The 27,916-nt window shown below is 50.3% G+C and overlaps 1 protein-coding gene and 1 long non-coding RNA gene across 2 annotated transcripts; one reads left to right on the plus strand and one right to left on the minus strand.

Moving 5' to 3' along the window:
• Positions 1-4,392: 4,392 nt before the first annotated feature.
• LOC128063727 (uncharacterized) lies at positions 4,393-9,706 on the minus strand. The gene is made up of 3 exons (XR_008200910.1): positions 9,585-9,706; positions 8,413-8,709; positions 4,393-5,083 (listed from the first exon to the last, which is right to left on the minus strand). It is a non-coding gene; the product is annotated as an uncharacterized LOC128063727 (long non-coding RNA).
• LOC128063725 (poliovirus receptor-like) lies at positions 8,595-26,241 on the plus strand. The gene is made up of 8 exons (XM_052656538.1): positions 8,595-8,911; positions 11,933-12,292; positions 14,288-14,578; positions 16,453-16,570; positions 20,691-20,839; positions 21,981-22,103; positions 23,993-24,024; positions 24,453-26,241. The coding sequence occupies exons 1-8, from the start codon at positions 8,803-8,805 to the stop codon at positions 24,510-24,512; spliced, it is 1,242 nt and encodes a 413-aa protein (XP_052512498.1). The 5' UTR covers positions 8,595-8,802; the 3' UTR covers positions 24,513-26,241.
• Positions 26,242-27,916: the final 1,675 nt, after the last annotated feature.

The following is a 27,916-nucleotide window of genomic DNA, read 5'->3' on the forward strand; positions in this document are numbered from 1 at the left end:
TCATCGTAAGTTGCCAGGTTAGGGGCTTCCCTGGAGGTTCAGTAGTTAAGATTCTGCTTTTCTACTGCAGCGGGTGCAGGTTGGTTTCCTGGTCAGGGAACTAAGGTCCCACATGCTACACAGTGTGTGTGTGTAGGGGGTGGGGTGGGGGCGGGGGGAGTTGCCAATTTATAAGTGTTTGGGTGATACTTTGACAATGTCTGTCTCCCCAGTCAAGAATGAAGTCCTAAAGGGCAGGAACTGTGTCTCCCTTTGCTCAGCATCTTGCCCTCGGAACCTACAGTAATGCCAGTCCATGATGGGCACTCAATAAACACCTGCTAAAAGACTCTTGAGAGTCCCTTGGACTGCAAGGAGATCCAACCAGTCCATTCTGAAGGAGATCAGCCCTGGGATTTCTTTGGAAGGAATGATGCTGAAGCTGAAACTCCAGTACTTAGGCCACCTCATGCGAAGAGTTGACTCATTGGAAAAGACCCTGATGCTGGGAGGGATTGGGGGCAGGAGGAGAAGGGGACGACCGAGGATGAGATGGCTGGATGGCATCACGGACTCGATGGGCGTGAGTCTGAGTGAACTCCGGGAGTTGGTGATGGATAGGGAGGCCTGGCGTGCTGCGATTCATGGGGTCGCAAAGAGTCGGACACGACTGAGCGACTGAACTGAACTGAAAGGAATAAATGAATGGATGGAAGACAGTTAAACACTTTTTGAGCCCCCAGAGTTCTGCGGCATGGAGCAAAGCACTAACGTAGTTCTTTTCTGTCCTCATGTGGTGAACCAAGGTATCCAGGATCTCAGGGAAAGCGAATAAACAAACCCAAATGCATAGGGAATGCCTAACTATAATCTCTGGCCATCATTTCTCTCCCCAACTCTTATTTTTCACATCTATTTGCCACGGATGACAAATACATTTCTTCTCAACTACCTTTTTTTTTTTTTTAATGTTATCATTGTTTTAATTCACAGCTTCTCTTTCTTTCTGTCTTTGTTTCCAGCTGTGCTGGGTCTTCACCGCCGTGCAGGCTTTTCTCTAGTTGTGGCAAGCGGGGGCTACTCTTTGCTGCAGTCCATGGGCTTCTCAGTGCTGTGGCTCCTCTTGTTACCAAGCATGGGCTCTAGAGCACCCGGGGTTCAGTAGTTGCAGTTCCCAGGCTCTAGAGCACAGGCTCAGTAGCTGCGGCACACGGGCTTAGCTGCCCCACGGCATGTGGGATCTTCACAGACCAGGGATCGAACCTGTGCTTCCTGAACTGTTAAAGGATTCTTTACCACTGAGCCATCAGGGAGCCCCTCAACTGCCATTGTTGATAGACAAGTCAGTATTAAGAATTCTAGGAACCTACTCACGCTCCCCAGGAAGGAATGCTTGCGCTGATTGTTGAGGCCTGCTGAGAGCTTGGACATGAGAGTGATGTCAGCAACCCCATATTTGCTTCTGCTACTCATCAGCCGGGTGTCACATTCTCTGTACTCTCTGACGGGGACCAAAAGAATTGTAGGCCTACTCAGAGGATACTATGGGTCACAATTACAGAGGCATAGCAACATTTCTGAGCTATTTTAACAATGTCTGACGCATTCATTGGGCCAAGAAATATGGGCTGAGCACCATCTATGTGACAGGCTCGTGCTAGGTGCCAGCAACATTGCCGTGAGCAAGACAGACTTGGTCTCTTCTTGATAGTTTACAAATCCAGCCTCCAGCATCCAACCCATTTCTTGCCCAAATTCTCAGCCTTCCCCCACTCTTCCAGCCTACCCTCAATGTCTTCCCTCTTTCAAACACAGTCAAAGGCTCTTCCTCAAGTTCTCTCAAGCTCACTCTCTGCCTCTCTGTCATGTACACCGACACAAGTCAATGAGCAGTGAAAGTGAAAGTCGCTCAGTTGTGTCTGACTCTTTTTGACCCCATGAACTATACAGTCCATGAAATTCTCCAGACCAGCATACTGTAGTGGGTAGCCTTTCCCTTCTCCAGGGGATCTTTCCAATCCAGGGCTCGAACCCAGGTCTCCTGCATTGTTTTGTCTAAATTCCAGCAATTGCAGAAAACATAATTGTATATGCTAGAGCCAGAAATAGGAATTAAGATTATATAACAATCAGAGATCAAATAATTACTAAAGTCATTTGTTCATTCATCCAGCACGCCTTCCTCTGGCAACTGGTATTGAATCCTGTGCTGGGCAGTACTGGGGACCCAGAGGTGACCATCACAGCCACTGGGGGAGACAGAACCATCCCCAGATAGTAACAACCCAAAGTAGTTGGGGCTGGGACATGGGAACCCAGAGAGGGCTCCTGATCCAGTCTGGGGGTCTAAGAGGTCATTTTATGGGAGGGGTCAGATGTACTGGAGAACACATTAAGATGATAAACAACAAGAGCAGCCATATATCCTGAAACTGATATTTACCAGACATTGTACTGAAGGGCTTTAATGCATCATTTCCCCAAACCCTGGAAAGTAGATGTCATTATTAGTTCCATTTTACAAGATGAGGAAGTTGAATTGTCACTGCCGAGCTGTCAGTTACACAGTCCTGGGTTCTGCCTCCGTGGAACTTTACAGCCCAGCAGGTGACAGATCCATCCCTAGAGAGTGATAACTCAGAGTAGGCAAGGCTGAGACAGCAGAGCTGAGGGGGCTCAGGGAGATCTGAGGAGGGATAACCCAGCCTGGGGAATCCAGAAGTGGGAGCCATTAACTAGTGAAGACCAGAGGGAAAGTGTTCTGGCCTGAAGGTGAGAAAATATGGTTTGCTTAAAAGAATTACAAAGGTTTCCATCTGGCTGACACATAAAGGGGGAGTGGAAGAGCCTTTGATCAAGGGCCAGGTCATGCAGGAACTAGTCAGCTAGGATTTAGAACTGGGACTTGTTCCCACTAATCCCAGAGATGCATCAAAAGGTGTAGTTCTGATGAGTTATCTGTGGGCAGAGGGAAGGGCAGGAAGGTGTCATTTCCTTCCTCGGGGGAGCGAGAGGACTCTGGGATTTGGAAGGGAAGGATAGAGGGGAACAACCATTTCGAGGCACCTGCTGCTGCTGCTGCTGCTAAGTCGCTTCAGTCGTGTCCGACTCTGTGCGACCCCATAGACAGCAGCCCGCCAGGCTCCCCCGTCCCTGGGATTCTCCAGGCAAGAACACTGGAGTGGGTTTGCAAGGCACCAGTACATCCCAAATAGAAGTGAGGTCAGCGGGGCTGGTGGGAGGTGAGAGGGAGGAAGTGTCTGCTCTGGCAGCCCTTGAGGAAGGGCAGGAAAGTGGTTTTTATTTACGGGTTTCTCTGCCAGCTTATCCTGCCTAGCCTCGGAGTACAGAAGATGAAACCTCTCCCCTCGCCCATCCCCCCCACTCTCTGTCCCAGACCGCAAAGAGGGCAGGACAACAGGGCATGTCACTATTTTCCACATGAGGAACATGAGTTTTATTATCTGCCATGAGGTCCTCGTCTTATGTAACACTGAATGACTCTCTGCTGCCCAAGACTGTCGTTCCTAACCAGGGTGCACGACAAGGCAATACAAGGTGGTCTCCCAAGCCCCAGGACGTCAGTAATAACTGCTGCCATTTGTCAGAGCAGCAAAATAAATAACCTTTTTATCCATATAACTTATTTAACCATCACTCTATGTTTTTGTGAGCTCCTGTTTTCCAGATGAGAAAAAGGAGGCAGGAAAATCCATACAGGTTGCCTAGGGTCACCAGCTGTTAGTTGGTGAAGGTGGGATTTGAACCAAGGGAGTCGCATTCAGGAGCCCCCACTGAATCATTCCTGTCTCACTTTCTTCCGTTCTCCCCCACCCGCATTGCCTGTATCTCCCTCTCTCCCTTTCTCCCCCCACCCCATTCTGCCACCCCCCTCTCCCTCTTTTTCTCTTTTTCCCTCCCCACCCTCCCACCCCGCCTCCAGGTCCCTACATCAAATCCTTTAGGACAAAACCTCACATCTGAAATTGTAAAAGCTTCAGTTCACTACCACATGATTCCCTGGGTAGGAAACACTGCCACGGTCCTAGTTGACTGGCAAGAGTACTGAATGACAGCTAGGCGATATCCTCCAAAACCACAAATGTGCAGCCTGTGCTTTGACCCAGCAAATCAGCTTCTAGGAACCTAGGGAACTGATACTGTCACAGGCGTGGGAAACGGTGTGGACATGGTCACTCATCAGAGGATAGTTTGCAAATGCAAAGAGTTGGAAACACCCAAAGGGCTCATCTGCTGAGGACAGGTTATTGTGGGTTCATGCATTGGAATGCTGCATACCTGTGAAGGAATGAACCAGTGAATGAATGAATGAAGCTGTGTCCTTGCCTAGAAAGATCACCAAGATGTGTTGCTAGGTAAAAAGCAGGAAGAGGCAGAACAATGCTACTATTTATTCTTTTCAATGTGGGAGGAAAGAATAAGGAAATTATGTATAAGGAATATATATGATATTTGCATATGTATATAAGGAAATACACACATATACAAAATAAATTCCTTATATACATAAGAAAAGAATAAGGAAATATGTTCATAATTGCTTAGTTATATAAGCTTCCAGGTGATTCTGTTAAAACACAAATCTGATCACATTGGCTCAAAACCCTCCAAAGTCTTCCGATCTCTTAAAATGTCAGTGTCTTATCCTGACATGTTCTTGTGATTGTCCAGTTGCTAAGTTGTGTCCGACTTTTTTCAACCCCACGGACTGCAGCACACCAGTCTCTCCTGTCCACTATCTCCAGAGTTTGCTCAGATTCACGTCCATTGAGACAGTGATGCTATCTAACCATCTCATCCTCTGCTGCCCTCTTCTCCTTTTGCCTTCAATTTTTCCCAGCATCAGGGTCTTTTCCAATGAGTCAGCTCTTTGCATCAGGTGGCCAAAGTATTGGAGTTTCAGCTATAGCAGCAGTCCTTCCAAAGAATATTCAGGGTTGATTTTCTTTAGGATGGACTGATTTGATCTCCTTGCAGTCCAAGGGACTCTCGAAGAGTCTTCTCCAGCACCACGATGCAAAGGCATCAATTCTCTGGTGCTCAGTCTTCTTTATGGTTCAGCGCTCACATCCATACATGACGACTGGAAAAAACATAGCTTTGATTATACAGGCCTTTGTTGGCAAAGTGAGGTCTCTATTTTTTAATATGCTGTCAAGGTTTGTCATAACTTTCCTTCCAAGGACCAAGCATCTTTTACTTTCATGGCTGCAGTCACCATCCACAGTGATTTTGGAGCCCAAGAAAAGAAAACCTGTCACTGCTCCCACTTTTTCCCCTTCTATTTGCCATGAAGTGACGGGACCAGATTTCATCATCTTGGTTTTTTAATGTCCTCGTCTCCTTCACTTATCTTATTTTTCTTCATAGCTTTTACCATCCCGTGGTATATATAGTACCTGTCTACTTTTTTATTATCTTCCTCTCCCCAACTCTCATCCAACCCAGGACCTCCAGGAGGGCAGGAACTTTGAACATCGCTGTATCTTTAGCACCTAAGAAAGTGAAGCACCTAGGACAGGGCCAAATACACAGTAGGTGCTCAATCAACATGCATTGATTGAATTAATACAAAGAACAAAGGGCCGTGGTGGGAGAGCCCAGGGAGCTGCGAGAGCCAGAGGAGGGTGGTTTCAATGGAACACCAGACCACTCTCAGGGCTCAGAGATGGAAAGGGCCTGCAGTGGGGCGGCTATCGACAACTCCTTAACCCCACCCACCCATTCCAGCTGGCACCCATCTCTCCCCATCATGTCCTTGCCTTAGCCATATTCAGCCCTGCAACAAGATATTTTATTAATTTATTTTGGTTGCACTGGGTCTTCCTTGCTGCACACAGGCTTCCTCTAATTGGGACTAGGTGGGGCTTCTCTTGTTGCAGAGCACAGTAGGAGCATGGGCTTCAGTAACTGTGTGGCGCGGGCTCAGCAGTTTCTGCTCATGGGCTCTAGAGCACAGGCTCACGCATTGTGGCCCGCATGCTCCAAGGCCTGTGGAATCTTCCCACAGGCTCAAACCCACAGCTCTTGCATTGGCAGGAGGATTCTCATCCACTGTGCGTGTGTGCTAAGTCGCTTCAGTCGTGCCTGACTCTTTGCGACGCTATGGACCATAGCCCACCAGGCTTCTTTGTCCATGGGATTCTCCAGGCAAGCATACTGGAGGTTGCAATGCCCAGCAGGGAAGTCCAGGACATTTTATTTAATTCAAATATTTTGACAGCCTGGAGCTTTTGGCCTTCACAAGTATTTATCGATTCAAAGGGTTTTTCCCTGGGAATATCAGCCACCAAAGGACCTTCCCCTCCTACTGACCCTCACCACATCCTAACCCTATCCCCAAGGCCCTCCCTTTTTTGACCCCATCTTTGACTTCATCCCTAACCTTCACCCCATCCCTGACCCTCAGCCCTGCCTTGACCCCACTTTTCAGCTTCAATAACAGAGCCTATAGTATCCCCCTTGCATGAATTGTTCAGGACCAAGGTTCTAATGGTCTGATTTGAAGCAGAGGCCCCACTCTTGTTGCCAGGAAGTCAGATGTCCAGTGGGGAGAAGACAGAAAGTGGGGTGACTTGGGCCAAGTATGACATCCAAACATTGGTGAGGGCAGGGGGCAGCTGCTAACCATCCAGAGTCAGAGAGGTGGCTATTGAAACCACAGTAGCCAAAGCTGGGAGCCCTGGGCGGAGGGGGAACCCCAGAGGTGACATCACAGTTCAAGGGAGGAACAAAGCAACAGCCAGTTTCCCAATTTGGAAATTACTCACAGGCCCCGAACAAGAGTGCCAGAAAATTCAGAGATTTCCCAGAGACCAGCTTCCACATTTCCATTCAGAAATTCACCTACGTACATGCAGAGCGAGAAACACCCAGCATCAGAACCGCCCACCCACGGCTGTGTGCCAAGAGTGGGCTCCAGGACCAAGGCAGAGAGGGCAGCAGGAAGCAGAACCCTCCGAACCGGCCAAAGTCCAAACAGGGAATTTTCTAGAAAGACATGGGGATGTCACAGAACAAGGGTCAGAATTGCTAGTGGGCCAGGTGGGGACCCTGGCTAGGATGAACAGGACTGGGGACGAGGAAGTCTTGCAAGTTTTCTATCTGAGCTCAGCGCTGTCTGGCCTCTCTGGCACCTGTTCCTCCTCTTCCACCTCACCCTCTGCCCGGTGTTTCTCTCTCTATCTTAGTGTCTTTTGTGTTTTCTCTTTTTCCCCATCTCCCAGTGACTGTCTCTGAGAGTGAATTAATCTCCATTCGTCTGTCGTTCCTCCATTTCTGTCTTGGTCTCTCCCATCTCTCTCCCTCCTGTATGTTCATCCCGAACCGTTATCACCCCCAGACATGATGCTATTCTGTGTATTGCTTTTATAGTGGCCTGCTTTCTTCCAGAAGAAGTGGGCTTCATGAAGGCAGGGATTTTTGTCTGTATTGCTTTCTGCTGCGTCCCCTGTGCCTGGAATACTGCCTGGTTCAGGAAGTATCTGTGGAATGATAAGTGAATGAACCGTCATTCTCATCTGAGTGAGGATATTAATATTCCATACCATCAAGATTATTTTATAATAACTGTAAAGCAACGTGAGTTGTTATTTGTGATCGTGGCTCTTTACTGAGTACAAAATATAAACCAGGAATTGGACCAAGCGTTGTAGAGAAGCAGCCAATTCTGACTGCAGGTTGGAACTGTTTCTTTGACCTGCTTTTTGTTGCTTTTGTTATTATAATCATACAGAATGGCCCACCTCAGAGAATCCTGCCCCTCTGCTAGACTGTTAAATTAAGGGTTTAATTTAATTCATTTTAAGGGTTCAGTCCACCTATTGATGGCAGGAAGAAATGAACACATTCCCCGCCTCAGGTCTGCCTTTCTGGGAGATGTTTGCAAGATTAATGGGTGTTTTACTTTGCCTCCTCACCTGCTCCCATCTGTGATCTATAAAAGAACCTGGCACCCAGACCCCATAAGATGGTTATTTTAGAGGCACTAGCCTGTTTATCTTCTCATTCAGGCGGCACCTGGAGTAAAATCTCTTCCTTGCCTCAATCCCTCATCTCTCATTCATTGACCCGTCCGGCAGCGAGCAGAGCCAGCTTGGACTCTTGCATGTTTAAGTCTTTACAAACAGACGGTATTGTTATCCTGTCCTTTTTTCAGATGAAAAAACTGAGGCTCCAAGAGGAGAAGCAACTTGCCCGGTATGACGCCAGGGGTGGCAGCTTTGGGGGTTAGGAACTCAAGATCTGTCCCGTGATAGACTCAAATCCCCTTTAGAAAGCCGCTGAACCTGTTTGCCAGCGCCTCAGTTTCCTCGGGGCTCAGCGGTAAAGACCCTGCCTGCAGTGCAGGAGGAAACCCCAGCTGGATCCCCGGATGGGGAAGATCCCCTGGAGAAGGAAATGTCTACTCACCGCAGTATTTCTTGCCTGGGAAATCCCATGGACAGAGAGGAGCCTAGCGGGCCACAGTCCGTGGGGTCACCAAGAGTAGGACACGACTCAGCGATTGAAACAACAACGACATATCCGAACGCAAGTCACCGTCGCAGGCGACGTCAGTGTAGGAGAGGGACGAGGGAGGGGCACTACCCGGCGCCTCCGGCTTGAGCCAGCGCATCCAGACGGGTACCTCCGAGCGCCCATTCTCCTCCTCGCTGTTAATCCGAACAGGTCCTCCCGAGGCTGCGGCGGCTGAGTGACGCCGGGTTCCTGCGCAGAAGGTGCGGAATCAGCACGAGCCGCGCCCACGTGGCTGGCCGAGCGAGCGGACGCTCGGCTGGAGGGAAGGAGGCCGGGCGCGCCATGGCCCAGCGGCGCCGGGAGGAAGCCGGCATGGCCCCTGCCTTTCTCTTCACTCGGCGGCTGCAGCTGCCACTCCTGCTGCCGTTGTTCTGGGCGTCCCTGGGAGCCGGTGAGTGACCCCGCGCGATCGGGCGGCCCCCGTTCCCCCTCTCCGTCCCCACCCGCCCGGGCGCTCGCCCCACCCTGAGTTGCTCGCCGGCCTTCGCCGCCCGCCAGCCCGCCCGCTCCCCTCCGCCCCAGTGATGCGGGAACGCCGGGCCTGGGCCAGACTCTCCTGATAGCTTCCCGGATAACCGCCGGACTTCGGGAGATTTCTGAAGGGCAGGGCGGGCAGGCCTCCAGGGAAAAATAAAGCGGAAAGAGAACTTTCTCGGTGCCGAACCTGCCCGGACATCATACCCGCGCACCTGCTCGCTATACCAGCGCAGCCTTCTCCCCAGCCCTCCACAGCTAGCTAGGCCACCGAGGATGCTTGATGAGGGGAAGGTGGGCAGCGGCAGACAACCCCGTTCTCTCGTTCCCCTTCGACCGCGTCTGGCTCTAGGCCGCGGCCATTCACTCATTTACGCATTCACCCCACGCACGTTTATTGAGTGCCTACTCTGGGCCGCGTTTCGGTTTACTGGGAGTATAGCTCTGATGTCTGACAGCGGTGAGTTCAAAATAGCTTTTGGCATTTGTTGACTGTGTGACCTCAGGAAAATGAGCTGAGCTCCCTGTTTCCCTGAAATGTCTGTTGGGGGCTGGAAGGAGGAAGGAGGGGAGAATGGAATCCCACCTACCTTGTAAGATGGTGTCTTGGAAACACCCTGAGCCAGATGCACTGAAGAAAAACGCTAATGACCGTGATGATTCACACGAACAGTAATAATACTGAACACAGACTTGAGACCAGAGTCTCCTCATTTATCAAAAGGTCTCAACCCAGGCTCTGGCCCCTCCCTCTCTGGTTTACCCAGGCAGATAGCTTGACCATGCGAGGCTCACGACCCCTCTGTCCAATGAGGGTGAAAATCCTAGTGTTAGGAGTGTACATCTCATGGACCTTGGAGAGGGGTGGAGGAGGACTGAGCCCAGGCAGCAGCTCAGGGGCCTGGCACGTGGTGGAACTTGGGCCTGGCTATGACGCAGGGTGTAAGCCTAGAGAAAGGCCACTTCACCCAGTGTCATCCTCACAGAGGTCTTACCATCAGAGAAGGAGACACACTTGCCCAGAGCCGCACAGCACATCCATGGTAGAGCTGGCATTCGCTCCGAGACTAGCGTGCTCAGCTCACCCGCGTGTCCAGACCGCGTCCTCCCTCCACACGCCTCGCTCCAAGCACGCCAGTCCACTATGTCCTGACCTCCTCTTCCTCGTAGCAATAATTATAATATTCACTGGTATAGAGTGCTTGGCATATGTCTTTACATAAATTTCTTCATTTAGTCCTCCCAACTCCATCTTAAGTTACAACCACCCCCATTTTACAGATGAGGAGATGGAGGCTCAGGGGAGTGAAACCATGGGTACAAAGGCCACAGTTAGTGAGTGGAAGGACTGAGATTCAAAGCACTTCTTCTCGCCTTCTCCTTTATCCCAGTTATTATTAATAAGGATGCATAGCATTGTGTTTATCAATGTGGATAAAAGTCAACACGTGTTGAGGATCTAGTGTGTGCAGGGACTCTAGGGAGAATGATTTTCATATGGAGTCTGTGGATTAGAGATCGGGAGTCTTGATTGAAGATGGCCCAGGTTCAAATCCCACCTCTGCCACTTGCCCTCAGTGTGACCTGGAGCAAAAGACTGTGCTTTGGATTTCCCCTCTGTAAAGTGGGGCTGAAGTGGGGCTGACAAGTGGTGCTTTTGCCTCAAGGTGCTGCTTAAGGACTAAATGCTGGGAGATGTGTGTAGCACTCAGAACAGCTCCTAATCTGTGTAGGCAACCCCAGAATGTTAACTGTAATTAGTCCTGTTTTACAAACTAGCAGAAAAGAATCTGAGATGTTAAGGAATCTGCCTGAAGCCCTCACAGCAGACAGCTGAGGGGATCCAAAACCTGGGGGCTATAATCACCTCCCTTCTTTTTAAAAAAAATTAATTTTTTTTTGGATGTGGATGCTTTTTAATGGTCTTTATTGAATTTGTTGCAATCCTGCTTCACTTTTATGTGTTGGCTTTTTGCTGCAAGGCATAGGGGATCTTAGCTTCCTGACCAGGGATCAAACGTGTGCCTCCTGCATTGGGAGTCTTAGCTACTGGACCACTAGGGAAGTCCCGTCAACTCCCTTCTTATGCTTGGACCCCCCTACAAACATTTTCCCAACCTAAGGCCACAAACAGTAATAATACTATTTTATTTCATGGATCCTAAGACGCTGAGTTTCTTCCCCCGTGTGTGTGTGTGTGTGTGTGTGTGTGTGTGTGTGTGTGTGTGTGTGTGCGCGCGCCCACGTGTGCATGCTCAGTCACTCAGTCGTGTCCAACTCTTTGTGACCTCATGAACTGTAGCCTACTAGGCTGTTCTGTCCATGGAATTTTCCAGACAAGAATACTGGAGTGGGTTGCCTTTTCCTACTCCAGGGAATCTTCCCCTCCTAGGGACTGAACCAGCATTTCCTGCATTGGCAGGTGGATTCTTTACCACTGAGCCACTGGGAACCCCTTCTTCCCCTTCCCATACCTCTAAATCGGAAATGCTCTAACAGCGTCCCAGTGCATCTTAAAATTGATGACTGGAGGTAACAGAAAAGTTTTGGATCTAGATAGTGATGTTCTCTGCACAACATCACGAATGGACTTAATTGCCACTGGAGTATATGTTTTAAAGTGGTTTAAGAGGCAAATTTAATTTTTAACCACAACACGGACGCAATTTTTAAAATTGATGACGCTGAGATAGAGGATATACGGTAATAACAACTCAAAGGCGTGGGGTGGGGGGGCCGCAGGCGGGTAGTAAGGGCGGGACCCAGTGACAGACCCAGTCCAGCCCCCATCTCATCCTCACCCCTGGACCAGGACTGGTGCTCCGCATCCCCGTTCCCCTCAACACATGCACAGCCAAGGGGTTCCAAGCTCCAGGAGCCCCCTGCCCCATCCGGATCAGGGACACTCAGATGTGACCCACCCTGTGTTTCCCCGCAGGGACCAAGATAATCACAGTGCTGGCCCCAGCCCAGGTGTCTGGTTTCCTGGGAGAAACTGTGACCCTGCCATGTAAACTGCACCCCCTGGAACACAATGTGACGGTAACACAAGTGACCTGGACAAAGCAGAGCCGGGCAGAGCACGCCCGCAGCGTGGCGGTCTTCCACCCCGCCCAGGGCCCCAGCTTCCACGAATCCAGCCGGTTGGAATTCTTGGCCGCCAAGCCCGGTGAGAAGCTGCGGGACGCCTCACTGGCTGTGCGGGAGTTGCTCGTGGAAGATGAGGGTAATTACACCTGCCAGTTCGCCACGTTCCCTAATGGTGACAAGAGCGCTCGAATCCAGCTCCGTGTGCTCGGTAAGCCGGGAGGAGGGGGGGAGCCGAAAGGGAGGGATGTGGAGTCGGATAGGGAGGTAGGCAAAGAGAGGGAAGGGCCCAGGAGGGAGGGAGAAATTCCGAAGGAACCAAAGGAGGTCAGGCAATGACCCTGCGGGATGCAGGGGAGATTAGAAGGGGGAGGGTGTCCAGGACCGGAAGAGAGTCAGAGGTCCTGGGGTGTAAGATCTTGGAGACTGTGGGCCAAGGGAATTGGAGGATCTGGGGATGCTGGTGGTATAGGGGGGAGTGGCTTATGCAAGAAGTAGGTGGGGACAGAGACTGGCCTGGGAAGCTGGGAAGCCACTGCCAGCTTGGGCAGGTGGATTCATCTTGAACGCTGCTTTCTTCATCTGTGAAAGAGGCTTAGTAACAATAGTTCTGCCTGCCTTCAGAAAGCTATCCTGAGGGTACAAGGAGTTCATCCAGGTGAACCGCTTAGAGCAGAGACCTATGTGGGCTGGGGATAGTGAGTCAGTTATTGTTACTCCCTTTGGTGAGGAAGTGAGTGAGTGACTGCTCGGTCAAGTCTAACTCTAGCCCACCAGGCTCCACCCTGTGGGATTTCCCAGGCAAGAGTACTGGAGTGGGTGGCCATTTCCTGCTCCAGGGTATTTTCCCAGCCCAGGGATCGAACCCGTCTCCCCTGTCTCCTGTATCGCAGGCGGGTTCTTTACCCACTGAGCCAAAGGCAGAGTTGAAATAGACTAGGAGGGGAAGATTCTGATATCCAGGAGTGGAGGGCTTTCTCCAACCGAGGTGGCAGGGGGCGGGGGGATGCCCTTGGCATTGTCACGGAAACATGCGTTCATTTTTATGAGTACCAGAGAAAATATGACAGGCCTTCCTCTTGGCAACTGAGTATGAAGTCTCTTTGCCTTGGTTTTCTCATCTGTGAAATGGAGTTTGCTGTGAGGATGAATAAGAGCTCATGCTTCTTTTTTGCTTCTGTGTCAGGAACTGTTCTGGGCCTTGTATGAATGACTCACCATTCTCCAGGGGGTCTTCCCAATGCAGGGATCAAACCTGGGTTCCCTGCATTGCAGGCAGATTCTTTACCGTCTGAGCCACCAGGGGAGCTCACTATCACTTTCTGTGTCAGGAACTGTCCCGGGCCTTGCATGAATGACTCATAAAAGAGTAATTCCTTGGAACAGAGCCTGACACATGCCCCCAACCAAAGGCATCTCTCATCATTTCAGAAAATTTAAGACTTCACGTCTTAGGATTTAGGATGAGAGTAAAACAGAACCGGTGAGTCAAATTAAAGAGAAATCTTAGGTAAGAAGAACACAGGTACTGAGGGAAAAGGAACCATGTGAAACCCCAGGTCTGGGAATCACCAGAATGGTTAAGAAAATGGGCAAGGTAGTTTTAGAGTCAGACAGACCTTGTGGGAAGATCTAGTTCTGACATTTATGACTATGGAAACTTGAGCCAGTCCCTCTTGTCTGAATCTCCAGAGCACAGCTCAGCCCTCCCCTCCTCTGTGAAGCCCTCAGTAACCACATCCCCGAGATTCAGGCACCCCTTCCGGGATCCCCCATCCCAGCCTTGCCCAGTCTGAGTCATCACTGTCTGGGGAAATCTGTCTTCCCTTCCAACAGTCCATCCCATGAAGGCAAGTTGGGGCTGTCTCAGTCCTTCCTGAGTCTTCAATACTGCCCATCACAGAGTCAGGCACCGTATTCAATTACCAATCATAATTATATGTATTGAGCACGTATTACCTGCCAAGTTCCGTTTTAAGAGCTCTACCTATAAAGTCTCATCTCTGGTCATCCTCTCCTTATCCCCAAATGACAGACAAGGAAACTGAGGCACCGACTTGCCCAAGGCCACCCTACGGCTGGGCCAGAGCAGGGATTTGAACATGGCCACATCCAGTACCCTCATCTCTGTACTCCCCTGCTGCTGAGATGTTTGTTGCGTGACTGCTGGTGAGGCGTAACCTGTGTCTTTTGCTCCTCTTCTCAGCCCGGCCCCAGAACAAGGCTGAGACCCTGGACATCCCGCTCAGCCCAAACCCTGTGCCGGCGGCCCGCTGCGTCTCCACAGGAGGTCACCCACCTGCCCGCATCTCCTGGTCCTCAGATGAAAAGACCAATACCACGCAGGTGCCGGGGCCCCTGCCCGGCACTGTCACCGTCATCAGCCTCTTAATCTTAACACCTTCCAGCCAGGTGGATGGCAGGAATGTCACCTGCAGAGTGGAGCACGAGAGCTTTGAGGAGCCCATGGTGCTCCCCATGACCTTGGCTGTGTCCTGTGAGTGGGTCTAAGTGCGAGCAAGGGCGGGAGGGGCTGCCAGACTGTGTCCACCCTCCCCCTGCCTGTGTCTCCACCCTCCCCTACACTGACTCCGAGGGGAACTTTCAACATTGCATCACGTCATCATCAGAGCTGGCTGTCTGACTAATGCCTTACACCCATCCCCACATCGTCTACACCGACTCCCCTGGGCCATAGATAACCCTGTCCTTTATTGTCTATACCAGCTGCTTCTTTTTTTTCCCCCTTTTGGCCATACCACCGGGTATGTGGGATCTTAGTTCCCTGTGCCTACATGCATGCTGCCACCTCAGTCGTGTCCATCTCTCTGCGACCCCATGGCCTGTACCAGGCTCCTCTGTTCATGGGATTCTCCAGGCAAGAATACTGGAGTGGGTTGCCATGCCCTCCTCCAGGGGATCTTCCCCATCCAGGGAGTGAACCCGAGACTCTTATGTCTCCTGCGTTGGCAGACGGGTTCTTCACCACTAGCACCACGTGGGAAGCCCCTTAGTTCCCTGACCAGGGATCAAACCCACGCCCTGTGCAATGGAAGCGCTGAGTCTTAAACACTGGACTGCTAGGGAAGGACCCTACCGGCTTTTTATACCACAGTTCACACTGCTCCCTGGGGGCCGCTGTCCACACAGACACCCCACCTACGCTCTCTTGAGCCTGCACACAGCGCCTACACCCTCTTCCCTGGGCAACTGTCCTCACTGCTTCCTCACCATCAATACCAACTCCCTTGTGTTTCCTCCACTGCCATAGCACTGTCTGGGGTTCCCAGGTGGTGCTACTGGTAAAGAAACTGCCTGCCAAAGCAGGAGATGCAGGTTTGGTCCCTGGGTGGGGAAGATCCCCTGGAGGAGGAAATGACAACCCACTCCAGTATTCTTGGAAAATTCCGCAGACAGGAGGAGGCTGGTGGGCTGCCGTTCCTGGTGTCACACAGAGCTGGACGCTGCTGAGCACACACACACACACTGTTATCTACACTGGCTCCTATGGGCCCCAGACAGCATTGCCTTCACTGTCTACACCACTCCTTTAGGCCAGCAGCTGAGGGCAGTTGGCAGTTGACCACTGCTGCCCTGACACCCTGCATTTTCTCCTCCGGTTCTCCTAGATACTCCCTCTCACCGGCCCACAACATTGTCTACACTGGCTATCCTGGAGAACTGCCTACATTGTCCCCACCCCCACCCCCCGCGTAGTCCACACTCCCCCTCTGCCCCACTGTTGTCTACACTGGCTCATCTACGGACTGGGTCCTCCCGTCACTGTCTGGACTGACTACTCCCTGCCTGACAGTTGCTGCACTGTCTACACCCGACCCCCTCAACTGGATCTGAGTGAGGAGGGTGTCTAAACTGACTCCTTCCCAACACACATGCAAAAACACCTTGTCTCACTTGGCCTTCCCCCTGGGGACTTTAAAAATCTTCCCTGTTGATCACATTTGAGTTGGGTAAGACACAGACTGAATGCAGTCATCCAGGATTCTCTCCTGCAGGACTTGTCAGAGCCTTGAATATGCTCACATGTGTTATGAACACCCAGAAGGAGGCTTTTTCTCACAGGACATCCCAGGCCTGCCAAGACCTGGCTTTTTAGGGAAAACTGATAGAGAAGCAGGTCCTGAGAAGCGCTGTCTGTGACCCGCCTCCTAGCACCCTGCTGAGGACTCCCAGGCTTCTATTCTTGGGGCGGAAGCTGGAACCCATTGCCCAGACCCCTCCCAGGCCTCTCCACCTTGAGCTGTTCCCCAAACCTGTCAAGGCCCTCTTCCTGTTGTGACATGAATCCCAGCTATCTTTAGGCCCTTTGAAGTCTCCCTGTCTCTGAGCCTGTGTGTCTGTTTCCCCCAGACCCCCCCGAGGTCTCCATATCCGGCTATGATGACAACTGGTACATCGGCCGTAGAGATGTTGCCCTGAACTGTGACGTCCACAGCAAACCAGAGCCCACGGGCTACAACTGGACCACGTGAGTTCCTCAGAGGAAGGAGGGGCTGGGGGCCTGGACTCCAGGGTCTGAGGGGGGAGGGGCTGGGGGTCTAGACTCCTGGGTCTGAGGAAGGAGGGGTGTAGGCAGGAAAGTTAAAAACAAAACAAGAAGTCAACTGTGGGCCCCCAGGAAAATATCTTGTATGCACAGGGTTAATGAGGTGATGAAGTCCAGGTTTGTTGACACACCTGCTCTTTATGGAGTGCCTGCTGTGTGCCAGGTACTTACCTGCACCCCATGTGATCCCCACGCTCCGGCCACAGTCTGCACTATCACCAGGCCTGGGTTAAAGATAGGCCCGGGAGCTGCGGTCCTCTGCCCGGGCACACGGGTATAGAGGTGACTCTCCCATCGGTGTCTGGCTCGAAACCCAATCCTCTTAAGCCCTGGACTGTGCCACCGCCCCAGCCACCTTGCGTAACCTGCTCAGTCACCTCTTAGAGAGCAAATACTGTCCCATCCCCGTTCTCATTTTTAAAAAATACCTATTTATTTGGCTGCATCGGGTCTTAGTTGCGGCACGTGGGGTCTCTGTTGTGGAGCACAGACTCTCTAGTTGTGACGTGCACTCTCAGCAGTTGCAGCGCACAGGCTCAGTTGCCCCAAGGCATGTGGGATCTTAGTTCCCCAAGTAAAAATCGCTCAGTCATGTCCGACTCTTTGCAACCCCATGGACTATACAGTCCATGGAATTCTCCAGGCCAGAATACGAGTGTGTAGCCTTTCCCTTCTAGAGGGGATCTTCTCAACCCAGGGATTGAACCCATGTCTCCCACATTGCGGGCTGATTCTTTATCAACTGAGCCACAAGGGAAGCCCAAGAATGCTGGAGTGGGTAACCTATTCCTTCTCCAGGGGATCTTCCCAACTCAGGAACTGAACCTGGGTCTCCTGCATTGTAGGCAGATTCTTTACCAACTTTTCTTTACCAGCTGAGCTACCAAAATTCTTTACCAACTGAGCTACAAGGGACCAAACCTGCATTGCAAGGCAGATTCTTAACCACTGGAAGCTACCACCAGGGAAGTAGCCCCCTCCCAATTTTCTTGATTGAGGAGCAGAGCAATCAAAACACTTCCTCAAATTCCTGTTGAGACTAAGGATAAGACTGGGGAAAGCTAAAGGCAAAGGGGTAAATGGTTTAGCCTAATTTTTATTGGGCCCAATTTTTGTTATTACAAAAATAACTTATGAGCACTGTAGAAATTTAGGCAATGTGGTTACGAGTAAAAGGAAGAAAATGGCTCTTATAGTCCTATACCCAGTCATCTCCAGAAACATCACTGTTACCTTTTGTTATACATCTTTCCTGTCTTTTTATCAATATTTCTAGAAAAAAAAGAAAGAAACTGTGCTGTATGTATAATTTTGAAAACTTTCCTCTGTCCATGAATACATTTCTTTCGTCTTTGTTCCGTCTTTGCCACACCTCACAGCATATCTGATCTCAGTTCCCTGACCAGGGATGGAACCCACGCTCCTTTGCAGTGGAAACGCAGAGTCTTAACTGCTGTGCCACCAGGGAAGTCCCTCTCGTGAACACCTTTCCAAGTCAGGGCACATAGATCTTCCCTCAGCATTTTATCAGAAAATCTTTCAAGCCTACAGAAGTCTTGTAAGCATTTTCCAGTAAACCTTCACAAGCCTGCTGTGTGGATTCTCTCACTAACATTTTCCTGGACTTGCTTTATCACATTCCTGCCCTTCAGTCCATCCCTCTTGCCATCTGTCCAACAGTCCTCATCATTTATGCATTTCAAATCCCCAACACCTGCTTCTTTGAGGGGCTAGGACTCTGTCACAAATGAGGCTGTCAGTGACATAACCGGTCCCAGCTGGGGATACAGAGGTGCTTTCCCATTCTTGACTATGCAAATGTCGTAGCGGGGCGAGCGGGGGGGGGGGGGGGGGGGGGGGGGCATCCCCGTCAGTCTACCTCTGTGGACAGCCAGGCATGTCTCAATGGTTGGCCAGCAGAGCTGCCAGTCAAAGGTTTTCAATTGGTATTGACAGCTGGCCTTTACCTTCCTGTCTCAAAGCACCACAATTCAGGCTCACAAACCATACAGCCAGCTTTCCATGCCAGCTCTGCAGAATACCCAAACCCATGCCCCGGTCTCCTCTGTCCATTAAACCAGTGTTTCTCTCTTTCTTTTAAAATATTCATCTATTTATTTGGCTGCGCTGGGTTTTAGTTGTGCCATGTGGGATCTAGTTCCCTGACCAGGGATCAAACATGGGCCCCCTGAATTGGGAAGGCGGAGTCTTAGCCACTGGCCCACCAGGCAAGTCCCTAAACCAGTGTTTCTTGACTACTCACTGTGTGTCGGATGCTACTGACCCCCGTGCTGCATGCGAAGTCACTGCAGTCATGTCCGACTTTTTCTGACCCCATGTACTGCAGCCCACCAGGCTCCTCTGTCTGTGGGATTCTCCAGGCAAGAATACTGGAGCGGGTTGCCATTCCCTCCTCCAGGGGATCTTCCCCACCCAGGGACTGAATTTGCACCTCTGAAAACTCCTGCATTGGCAGGTGGGTTCTTTACCACTAGCACCACCCACAGGCTTCAGTAAATGAAAAAGAACCAAATTCCCCCCTCTCAAATCTCCAGATCTGGGGAGAGAAACAAACAAGGTAATGTTGGAATTCCTTGGTGGGTCACAAGTAATGTTTCCACACTTTCACTGCCAAGGGCCCCTGGAGTTCAATCACAGGTCAGGGAACAAAGATCCCACAAGCTTTAGGGTGTGGCCAAAATCAAAAAAAATTTTTTTTAATTTAAAGAAAAACAACCAAGATACCATTTTTAAGGATGGAGTGTGTCAGGTGGTGATAAATGCTGTGGGAAAGATCTTGTAGAGGAGGCTGGGGGTCGCTACAATTGAAAGAGGGTAACCAAGGAAGGTGTCACAAAGGTGATGTCTGAGTAGAGGACTGAAGTAGGTGAGGGTGAACAGTGTGGGTACCAATGGGAAGGGCATTCCAGCCATAGGGAACAGCATATGCAAAGACCCTGAGGTGGGAACATAACTGAACCATTCCAGGGCCAACAAGTCAGCCACAATGGTTATAGAGGCAGGAGCAAATGGATCAGTGCGTCAGGGGGCCAACTTGTGTGGGACCTGTGTCCATGGTCAGGACTTTTCCTTTACGGAAGGGCTCTGGACAGAGGGCTGAAGAACTGATGCTTTCGAATTGCTTTCGAATTGAGAGTCCCTTGGACTGCAAGGAGATCAAACCAGTCAATCCTATAGGAAATCAACCCTGAATATTCATTGAAAGGACTGATGCTGCAGCTGAAGCTCCAATACTTTGGCCACCTGATGGGAAGAGCTGACTCACTGGAAAAGACCCCCTGATGCTGGGAAAGATTGAGGGCAGCAGGAGAAGAGGGCAGCAGAGGATGACATCATCATCCTCAGCGGAGGATGACATGGTTAGATAGCATCATTGACTCAATGGACATGAATTTGAGCAAACTCCGGGAGATAGTGAAGGACACGGGAGCCTGGAGGGCTGCAGTCCACGGGGTCACAGAGTCGGACACGATTTAGCAACTGAACGACAACAATGACTGGACACAGGAGAGACTTCAGCTATGTTCTCTTTGTTTTTAACGTTTATTTGGTTTTGGTTGAGTTGGGTCTTCCTTGCAGCGCGTGGGCGTCTCTCCAGTCATGGTGTGCAGGCTCCAGAGTGCGTGGACTCTGTGGTTTGCAGCAGACAGGCTCTCTAGCTGAGGCAACTGGGCTCAGTAGTTTTGACTTGCAAGCTTAGTTGCCCCTCAGCATGTAAGATCCCAGATCCCCAACCAGGGATCGAGCTCACATCCCCTGGATTGATTGGCAGGCAGATTCTTAACCACTGGACCACCAGGCAAGTCCATCTGTGTGGATTTTGAACGTGGGGCAGACAGGGTTTGCTGGTAGGCTGGATGGGAGTGTGAGAGGCAGAGTTGGGGGAACTCCAGGCTTGCTCTGAACTTGTATTATAGACGGCGTGAGAGTTGCTATATTCCTGCTGTACAGTGAGTGCCCCAACACCGGTTACTCTAGGCCTCTGACTGAGACCACTTCCTCACCCATCTGTCTCTCCTAGGACCAAGGGAACCCTGCCATCCTTTGCTGTGGCCCAGGGTACTCAGCTCCTGATTCATACTGTGGACGAGACCATCAATGCGACTTTCATCTGCCTTGTCACCAACGCCCTAGGGACCAACCAGGCAAACGTGACCGTCCTGGTCAGAGGTGAGGAGCCCCCTGGGTGGGGAGAACAGAGGAACTTAGGATAGATATCAAAGAGGATATCGAAGTAGGATTCCCTCTGAGGGAGGGGTTTAGAGGTGGTCCCTGGTTAAAGGAGTCCCTCAACCACAAGAATGCTCCCAAGCTCCCATTCTTTCCTTAAGCCCCTTCATGGAAGGTTCAACGGGCTCAGCTTTACTGTCTGTTAACTCACCATGTGAACCATTGGAACCACTGTACAGCCACCTGGACACAGCTCCTCTGCAAACCCAGGCTGGGGTAGTTGCATAATGCCTCTTCCCAATGGACTCAGGCAGGCTTTTCCAAGTATAATAGACAGAACTCTGTCATTTGCAATTGATAGAAGCACAACTCAAAATAGTCCAGGCAAAAATGGGACTTTATTAGAAATTCACCTTCAGGTATGGTTAGATCCAAGTGCTCCAGCTGTGTAACCCAGGAACTTTTCTTGACCTCTGTTGTCTCTGCTTTTCTTTTGCTGGCTTTATTCCCTGGCAAGCTTTCCCCTCAGGAAGGTAAGATGATCCCCAGCAGTTTATAGGCTCACAGCCCGCCAGTTTAGTAATCCCAAGGGAAAGAATACACCACTTTCAATAGCTCTAGCCAGAGTCTGAAGGCTGGCCCTCATTGGCTCAACTTAGGTCCCACCTCATGAACCAGTTGCAGCAGCCAGAGAGAATGGAATGCTCTGATTGACCAGGCCCAGGTCAAAGTCCCATCCTCCAGCTTGTACACACTGCTATATTTAAAATGGATAAGCAACAAGGACCTACTATATAGCAGGTGGAACTCTGTTCAATGTTATGTGGCAACCTGGACAGGAGGGGGGTTTGGGGGGAAATGGATACATATATATGTATAGCTGAGTCCCTTCGCTGTTCACCCGAAATTAACACAACGTCATTTGTTAATCGGCTCTACCCCAACACATAATAAAAAATTAAAAAAAAAAGAAAACCCAAGTCCTAGGAACCAGAGGGTGGGGTGAAGCTCAGCTAAACCATATAGACTGAGGGAGGCAGAAGGGGAGCCTCCTTCAAAAGTGAAGTCTAACATTTTGGGGGGCAGGTGAAACCCCCCAAAAGTCTGTCCGCTTAAATCTCTGCTTCCTTCTCCTCTGCAGAACGTCCTAGGGCGCAGTCACAAGAGCGCCCGTACTTGACGATCTCTATCATCCTGGCCTTGGTAATCTCGTTTGTCGTCCTGGTGGTGTTCCTGATTTTTCTCTACCGGTGCAGAAAGTCCCGTGAGTCCCCTCTTGTTCGCAATATCCCCCGCCTGCCTGCTGTAAATGAACATCACCACAGCCGCCACAATTGAGCACCTACTATGAGCCTACAGGCTCTGTACTAAGCCTTCCACGTGGCAACCCCTCCCTGAACCCTCATGCCAACACCATGAGGTTCCCCTGTTTGATAGACAGCGACACTGAGACCAGGGAGTTTTATTCATTGGGTCACTGACTCATTTTTACAAAGTGGGAGCAGCTCCTGTAAGTCCTGAAACGCCACAGTAAGGACTTTGGCTTTCAGTCCTGGTGACATAGAAGCTCCTGCCAAAGGGATGCAGTGTGGAATAACACTTAACCCCCTCACCCTCACTTCCCTTCATCTGCCTTGCTCAGGACTGGCTCCCTGAAAGGAGGGATTGCCCCAATCCCTGGCTCTAAAAGGTGCCCAGATCCCTGGCTTAAGGGCTTTGCAAGGCTGTTCCCCTACCTGGAGCCCCCTTCCCCATGGCTCCCTCTGGCAAAGTCCTGTAGCTAATTCTGTAATCAAAAGAGCTACATTTTGGTGAGCCCTTTCTCTGTGCCAAGCACTTCCTGTGCACAGCCCCCTTGAATGCTCACAACCACCCTGTAAAGAGAGTCCCCCTGTGAGCCCGTTTTACAGATGAGGAAACATTTGCTCAGAGAGATGACATTACCTGCCAGCTGGCACACAGCTGGAAAGTCAAGAGTTGAAGGCAAATCTGTTGGTTACAAAGTTTTATTTGTTCAACCACTACACAAAAAGGCCTCCTCACATCCCAGTGGGAAGCCCTCTCCTCCAGGGAGCCCTCCCTGACCTTTCCCTGAAATGAACCAAGCACCTTCTCTGGGCTTCCCCACCCCCATCCCTTGCCCACTCAGGGGCATCATGGTTTGGGGACTTGTCTGTCTCTCCAGTGGACTGTGAAACCCAGGAGCACAGAGCTAGAGCTGTCAGTCATGGCTGTGTCCCCAGCACCACCTACCACTGGATCAGGCACAAAAGAGGCACTTGAGGAAATGTTTGCTGAATGCATCATGTCCATGGGCAAAAGCCTTACTATGACTCAGTTTCCTCATCTGTGAAATGGGCCTGTCCATACCTGTTAATGTAGACCCAGCACTTACCATAGCATTTGGCACATTGTAAGCCACACGCTTGGAGAAGGCAATGGCACCCCACTCCAGTACTCTTGCCTGGAAAATCCCATGGACGGAGGAGCCTGGTAGGCTGAAGTCTATGGGGTCGCTAAGAGTCGGACACGACTGAGCGACTTCACTTTGACTTTTCACTTTCATGCAGTAGAGAAGGAAATGGCAACCCACTCCAATATTCTTGCCTAGAGAATCCCAGGGATAGGGGAACCTGGTGGGCTGCCATCTATGGGGTCGCACAGAGTCGGACACGACTGAAGCGACTTAGCAGCAGCAGCAGTAGCAGTAAGCCACACGCTGGGTATTTTTGTCTGTTTTGTTCACATCTATATGCCCAGCACCCAGAATGCATCCGGCACAAAGTGGACATTTGCTATTTGCTGAATAAGTCCCTGTTTTATGGTTGAGGAAACTGAGGCACAGAGAGGTTAAGTCAATTGCCCATGGTCACACGGCTCCTAAAGGACTGAGATTTGAACTCTTCCGTCTGGTTCCAGAGCCCATGCTCAATAAATGTTTATGTATACTTAATAACTGAAGGAATAACTAGATGAAGCCTATGCCCCAGCTGTGTTTTTAAATGTAGGAGCCATTCTGGGACATGACTCCCCCATGTCAATAGCAGAGCCGGGACTTAGAATTCAAGGGGCCTGGTCACCCACGTGTGTCTTCTTCCCATGCTTTCCAGCGTTGTCATCCACTTCTGATCACTTCTCCTCCTGTCTCCTCAGGTCGGAACCAGTACAGTCCCACTGCTAATGGGGTAAGTGTGCTGGTGGAGCTGAGGAGGGGGTGGGGGTCTGCACGAACCCCAGATTAATCTCCGTGGGCTTTTCCAAGAAAGGGCCAGGTATCTCTGTGCACCCGCAGCACTTAACCTGGGAATCTGCATTTTCATATCTCCCCTTTCCTTCCCATTCATGACCATACCTGGAGAAGTGCTGCCAGGGTTGGGAAAGGAGCAGGCCTGCAGTTCTCTGCATGCTGCACTTCGGCAGGAAGACTTTTTATAAGGGCTTGAGGTTAAAGTTAGGACAGGGGATGAGATGGTTGGCATCATGGACATGAGTTTGAGCAGACTCCAGGACATAGTGAAGGACAGGGAAGCCTGTGCTGCAGTCCATGGGGTCGCAAAGAGTTGGACACAGCTGAGCAACTGAACGAGAGGCTAAAGTTTGTGTATTTCCCTAGGTCAGCTATACAGCTGTTGCCTGCAATTCCCAGAGTCCATCAACAGAGGGCGCCAGGTGACAGCGTGGGGCTGGATGGTGAGATTGGAGCTGGTGAGGACGTGGATCTTCCAGCTGGACTTCCTCCCCTGCCTCTGTAGAGAGAGTCTCCCTCCAAAGACACTGGCCACCCTTCCCCCTGCCAGACCTCAAGGACGCCCTCTCTGCCTCACAACACGGTGACCTGGGTGGAGGGCAAGTTCAGGGGTCTACAAGACCAGCCTCAGGTTGAGTCATTCACTACAAGGACTATGGAACTCAGGAAAGCTGTTTACTCACGGATATAATTTACTACACTGCAAGGATGAGATCAAGAGCAGCAATGTGAAAAGGCCCATCCCGGCACAAGCTTCTGGTGGTTCGGTCCTGGTGGAGTCATGTGGACAGCACTCACTTCTCCTGGCGATGACCTGTGCCCACACACACAGAGTGTTGCCAAGCAGGAAAGCGCACCTGAGCCTTGGTTTCCAGAGGTGTCAATCATGTAGACATGACTGACCACCCATGCAGCTGACCTTGGCACCAACATAGAAAGAGTTGAAGAAAGAGTGCGTGCATGATCAATCATGTCTGACTCTTTGCGACCCCGTTGGCGTCCGTGGGATACTCCAAGAAAGAATTCTGGAGTGGGTTGCCGTTTCCTCTTCCAGGGGATCTTTTTGGCTCAGGGATTGAACCTGTGTCTCTTGCATCTCCTGCATTAGCAGGCAATTTGTTTACCACTGCGCCCCCTGGGAAGCCTGGCACCAACATAGGTCAAGCCATTATTGTGTGGCCTAATTCCCCCACCATGAATCACACCATCAGCATAGATAGCCCACAGCCCCAGGTAAACAAAGCCTTCTGTCAGCCAGGACATTCCAAAGAAGGGCTAAGAGGTTACTTCACAGGAACCAGGGGCGCAAAGGGCCATGTCTTTTTTTGAACAGGTTAATCCTTTCCTGAATAGTAGGGCCACACAGAATGTTGCAACTACCAGAGGTTTTTTTGGTAAGAATTTGACTTCCGGCCTTGAGCTTCTAAATCTCTGACTTAGTTGAATCTTGGTGGCTTACAAGAAATAGTCACTGAGCCTTGTCATCAGAAGAGAACCAGAGGCCAGAACTCAGCTGCCCCGGGACTGTCCAAGGAGCAGGAGCAAGTGGTGGCCCTGAACTGATGTGGTCCCCGGAGAGCATCTGTGGCCAGCGTGCTGGGGTTAACAAGACCTTGGTCATCCACCAAGGAAAGCAAGAAGTTGTTTCCAAAACAAGAAGGAAAAAATAGATGCTGAAGAATCAGAAGCTACAGCTGTGCAGCAGTCTGCCCTCAGACCTGGATGGACATGGCCCAAGCCCCAGGACAAAGAGCTTCTCTGATACACTGACATGTTTATTTTATAACTTTCTGTGATCTTGGGGTCAGGCACCAGAATTCCTCTGTCTGTGTATCATATCAGGCAGATAGAGACCTTGGGCCAGAATGCTAAACCGGAGAGCAGGGCATGCGCCACTCTGCAAGAGAAAGTGAGAAGGACATGTGGGCTTCTGTCTGGGCAGATGGGAGAATACAAAACAGAGAAGGGTGGGGAAGAGATGGAAGCCAGCCAAACAGGAGGGGTGGGGGCATGACAAGGCCAGTGGGGCTCCACAGTGCAGGAACATCAAAGGAGACTGATTACCTAGCTGCCACATAATCCCCTTGACTGTTCCCAGTCCCCAAACACCTTATTAAAGTTAACTTGTTACACCTCGAGTGGCTGTGTGCATGGGGGTCTTTTGTGGAAACTGGGGAGGAACAGAGTTTTGCCCAAACCGTCACCATGAGAGACAGATACAAAGGCGTGGAGGTAAGACCCTGAATCAAGAGGGCCACAAAGAGGGGCTGCCCTGTTGGTCCAGTGGCTAAAGCTCCCAGTGCAGGGGCCCCGGGTTTGATCCCTGGTCAGGGAACTAGATCCCACACGCCGAAACTAAAGCCCCTGAATAGAACCAAGCACAGCCAAGCAGATAAATGGTGGTGGTGGTTTAGCTGCCAAGTCGTGTGCAGCTCTTGCAACCATGGACTGTAGCCCGCCAGGCTCCTCTGTCCATGGAATTTCTCGGGCAAGAATACTGGAGTGGGTTGCCGTAACCTCCTCCAGGGGATCTTCCTGACTCAGGGATCAAACCTGCAGCTCTGGTGTCTGCTGCCTTTGCAGGCAGATTCTTTACCACTGCACCACCACCTGGATTTCAATGTGCACATCCTAATTTTAAAATGCTGTATTGCTTAAAAAAAAAAAAATTCTAACCGTCATCTGAGCCTTCAGTAAGTCATCATCTTTTTGCAACAGTAACACCAAAGATCACAGATCACAGACCATGATAACAGATAGAATCATGAAAAAAGCTTAAAATATTGTAAGAATTACCAAAATATGATACAGAGACACCAAGTCAGCAGATACTTTTGGGAAAATGACACAGACCGACTTGCTCAATGTGGAGCTGCTCAATTTATTAAAAACAAAAACAAAAACACAGTATCTGCCAAGTGTAATAAGGCAAAGAGCCATCAAATGAGGTGGGCTTGTACATAAAAGCCTCAAACCAAAAGTTATGAAAAGATATCAGGGGCCCATTTTGAGTTTATTTGCACAGAAGTAATAAAGTGAGGGTTTAGCTCACTCCCTCAATAGATGACTGGATAAACAAAATCTGGTCTATCCATGCAACAGGATATTATCCAGCCATGAAAAGGGATGGGGTTCTAATGCACGCAACAGTCTTGGAAACATGATGCTAAATGAAAGAAGCCAGACACAAAAGATCATTTCTTGCATGATTCCATGTAAATGAAAGATCCAGTATAGGCAAATCCATAGAGACAGAAAAGAGATCAGTGTTTATTGGGGCCTAGGGGGAGGGGGAATGGGGAGTGACTGCTTAGTGGGTTCAAGGCTTCCCTTTGGCATGGTAAAAAATGTTCTGGAAATAGATAACAGTGATGTTTGCACAAGATCATGGACCTACAAGTACCACTCAGTTGTACAGATTAAAATGGTACATTGTACATGGGTTTTGGCACAATAAAAAAAAATAATTTAAAATTTTTATTTAAAGAATTTTTCCATTCCCCAGAGATTACTGGAAGAATTTTCAGGAACCAATTAAACTCATGAAGGGTAGGTGAATTGTTGGAGAAAAAAATAATATTCTAACTGTTAAAGAAAAAATTACTTAATGATACCAGTTAAAACATGGTGTTCTCGGACACTCAGTCATGTCTGACTCTTTGTGACCCCCCCTGGACTGTAGCCCACCAGGCTCCTCTGTCCATGGGATTTCCCAGGCAAGAATATTGGAGTAGGGTGCCATTTCCTCCTCCAGGGGATCTTCCCCACCTAGGGATCGAACACACATCTTTTCCATCTCCTGCACTGGCAGGTGGATTCTTTACTGATAG

Source organism: Budorcas taxicolor, chromosome 18, assembly GCF_023091745.1.
Source record: "Budorcas taxicolor isolate Tak-1 chromosome 18, Takin1.1, whole genome shotgun sequence".
Taxonomy (NCBI): domain Eukaryota; kingdom Metazoa; phylum Chordata; class Mammalia; order Artiodactyla; family Bovidae; genus Budorcas; species Budorcas taxicolor.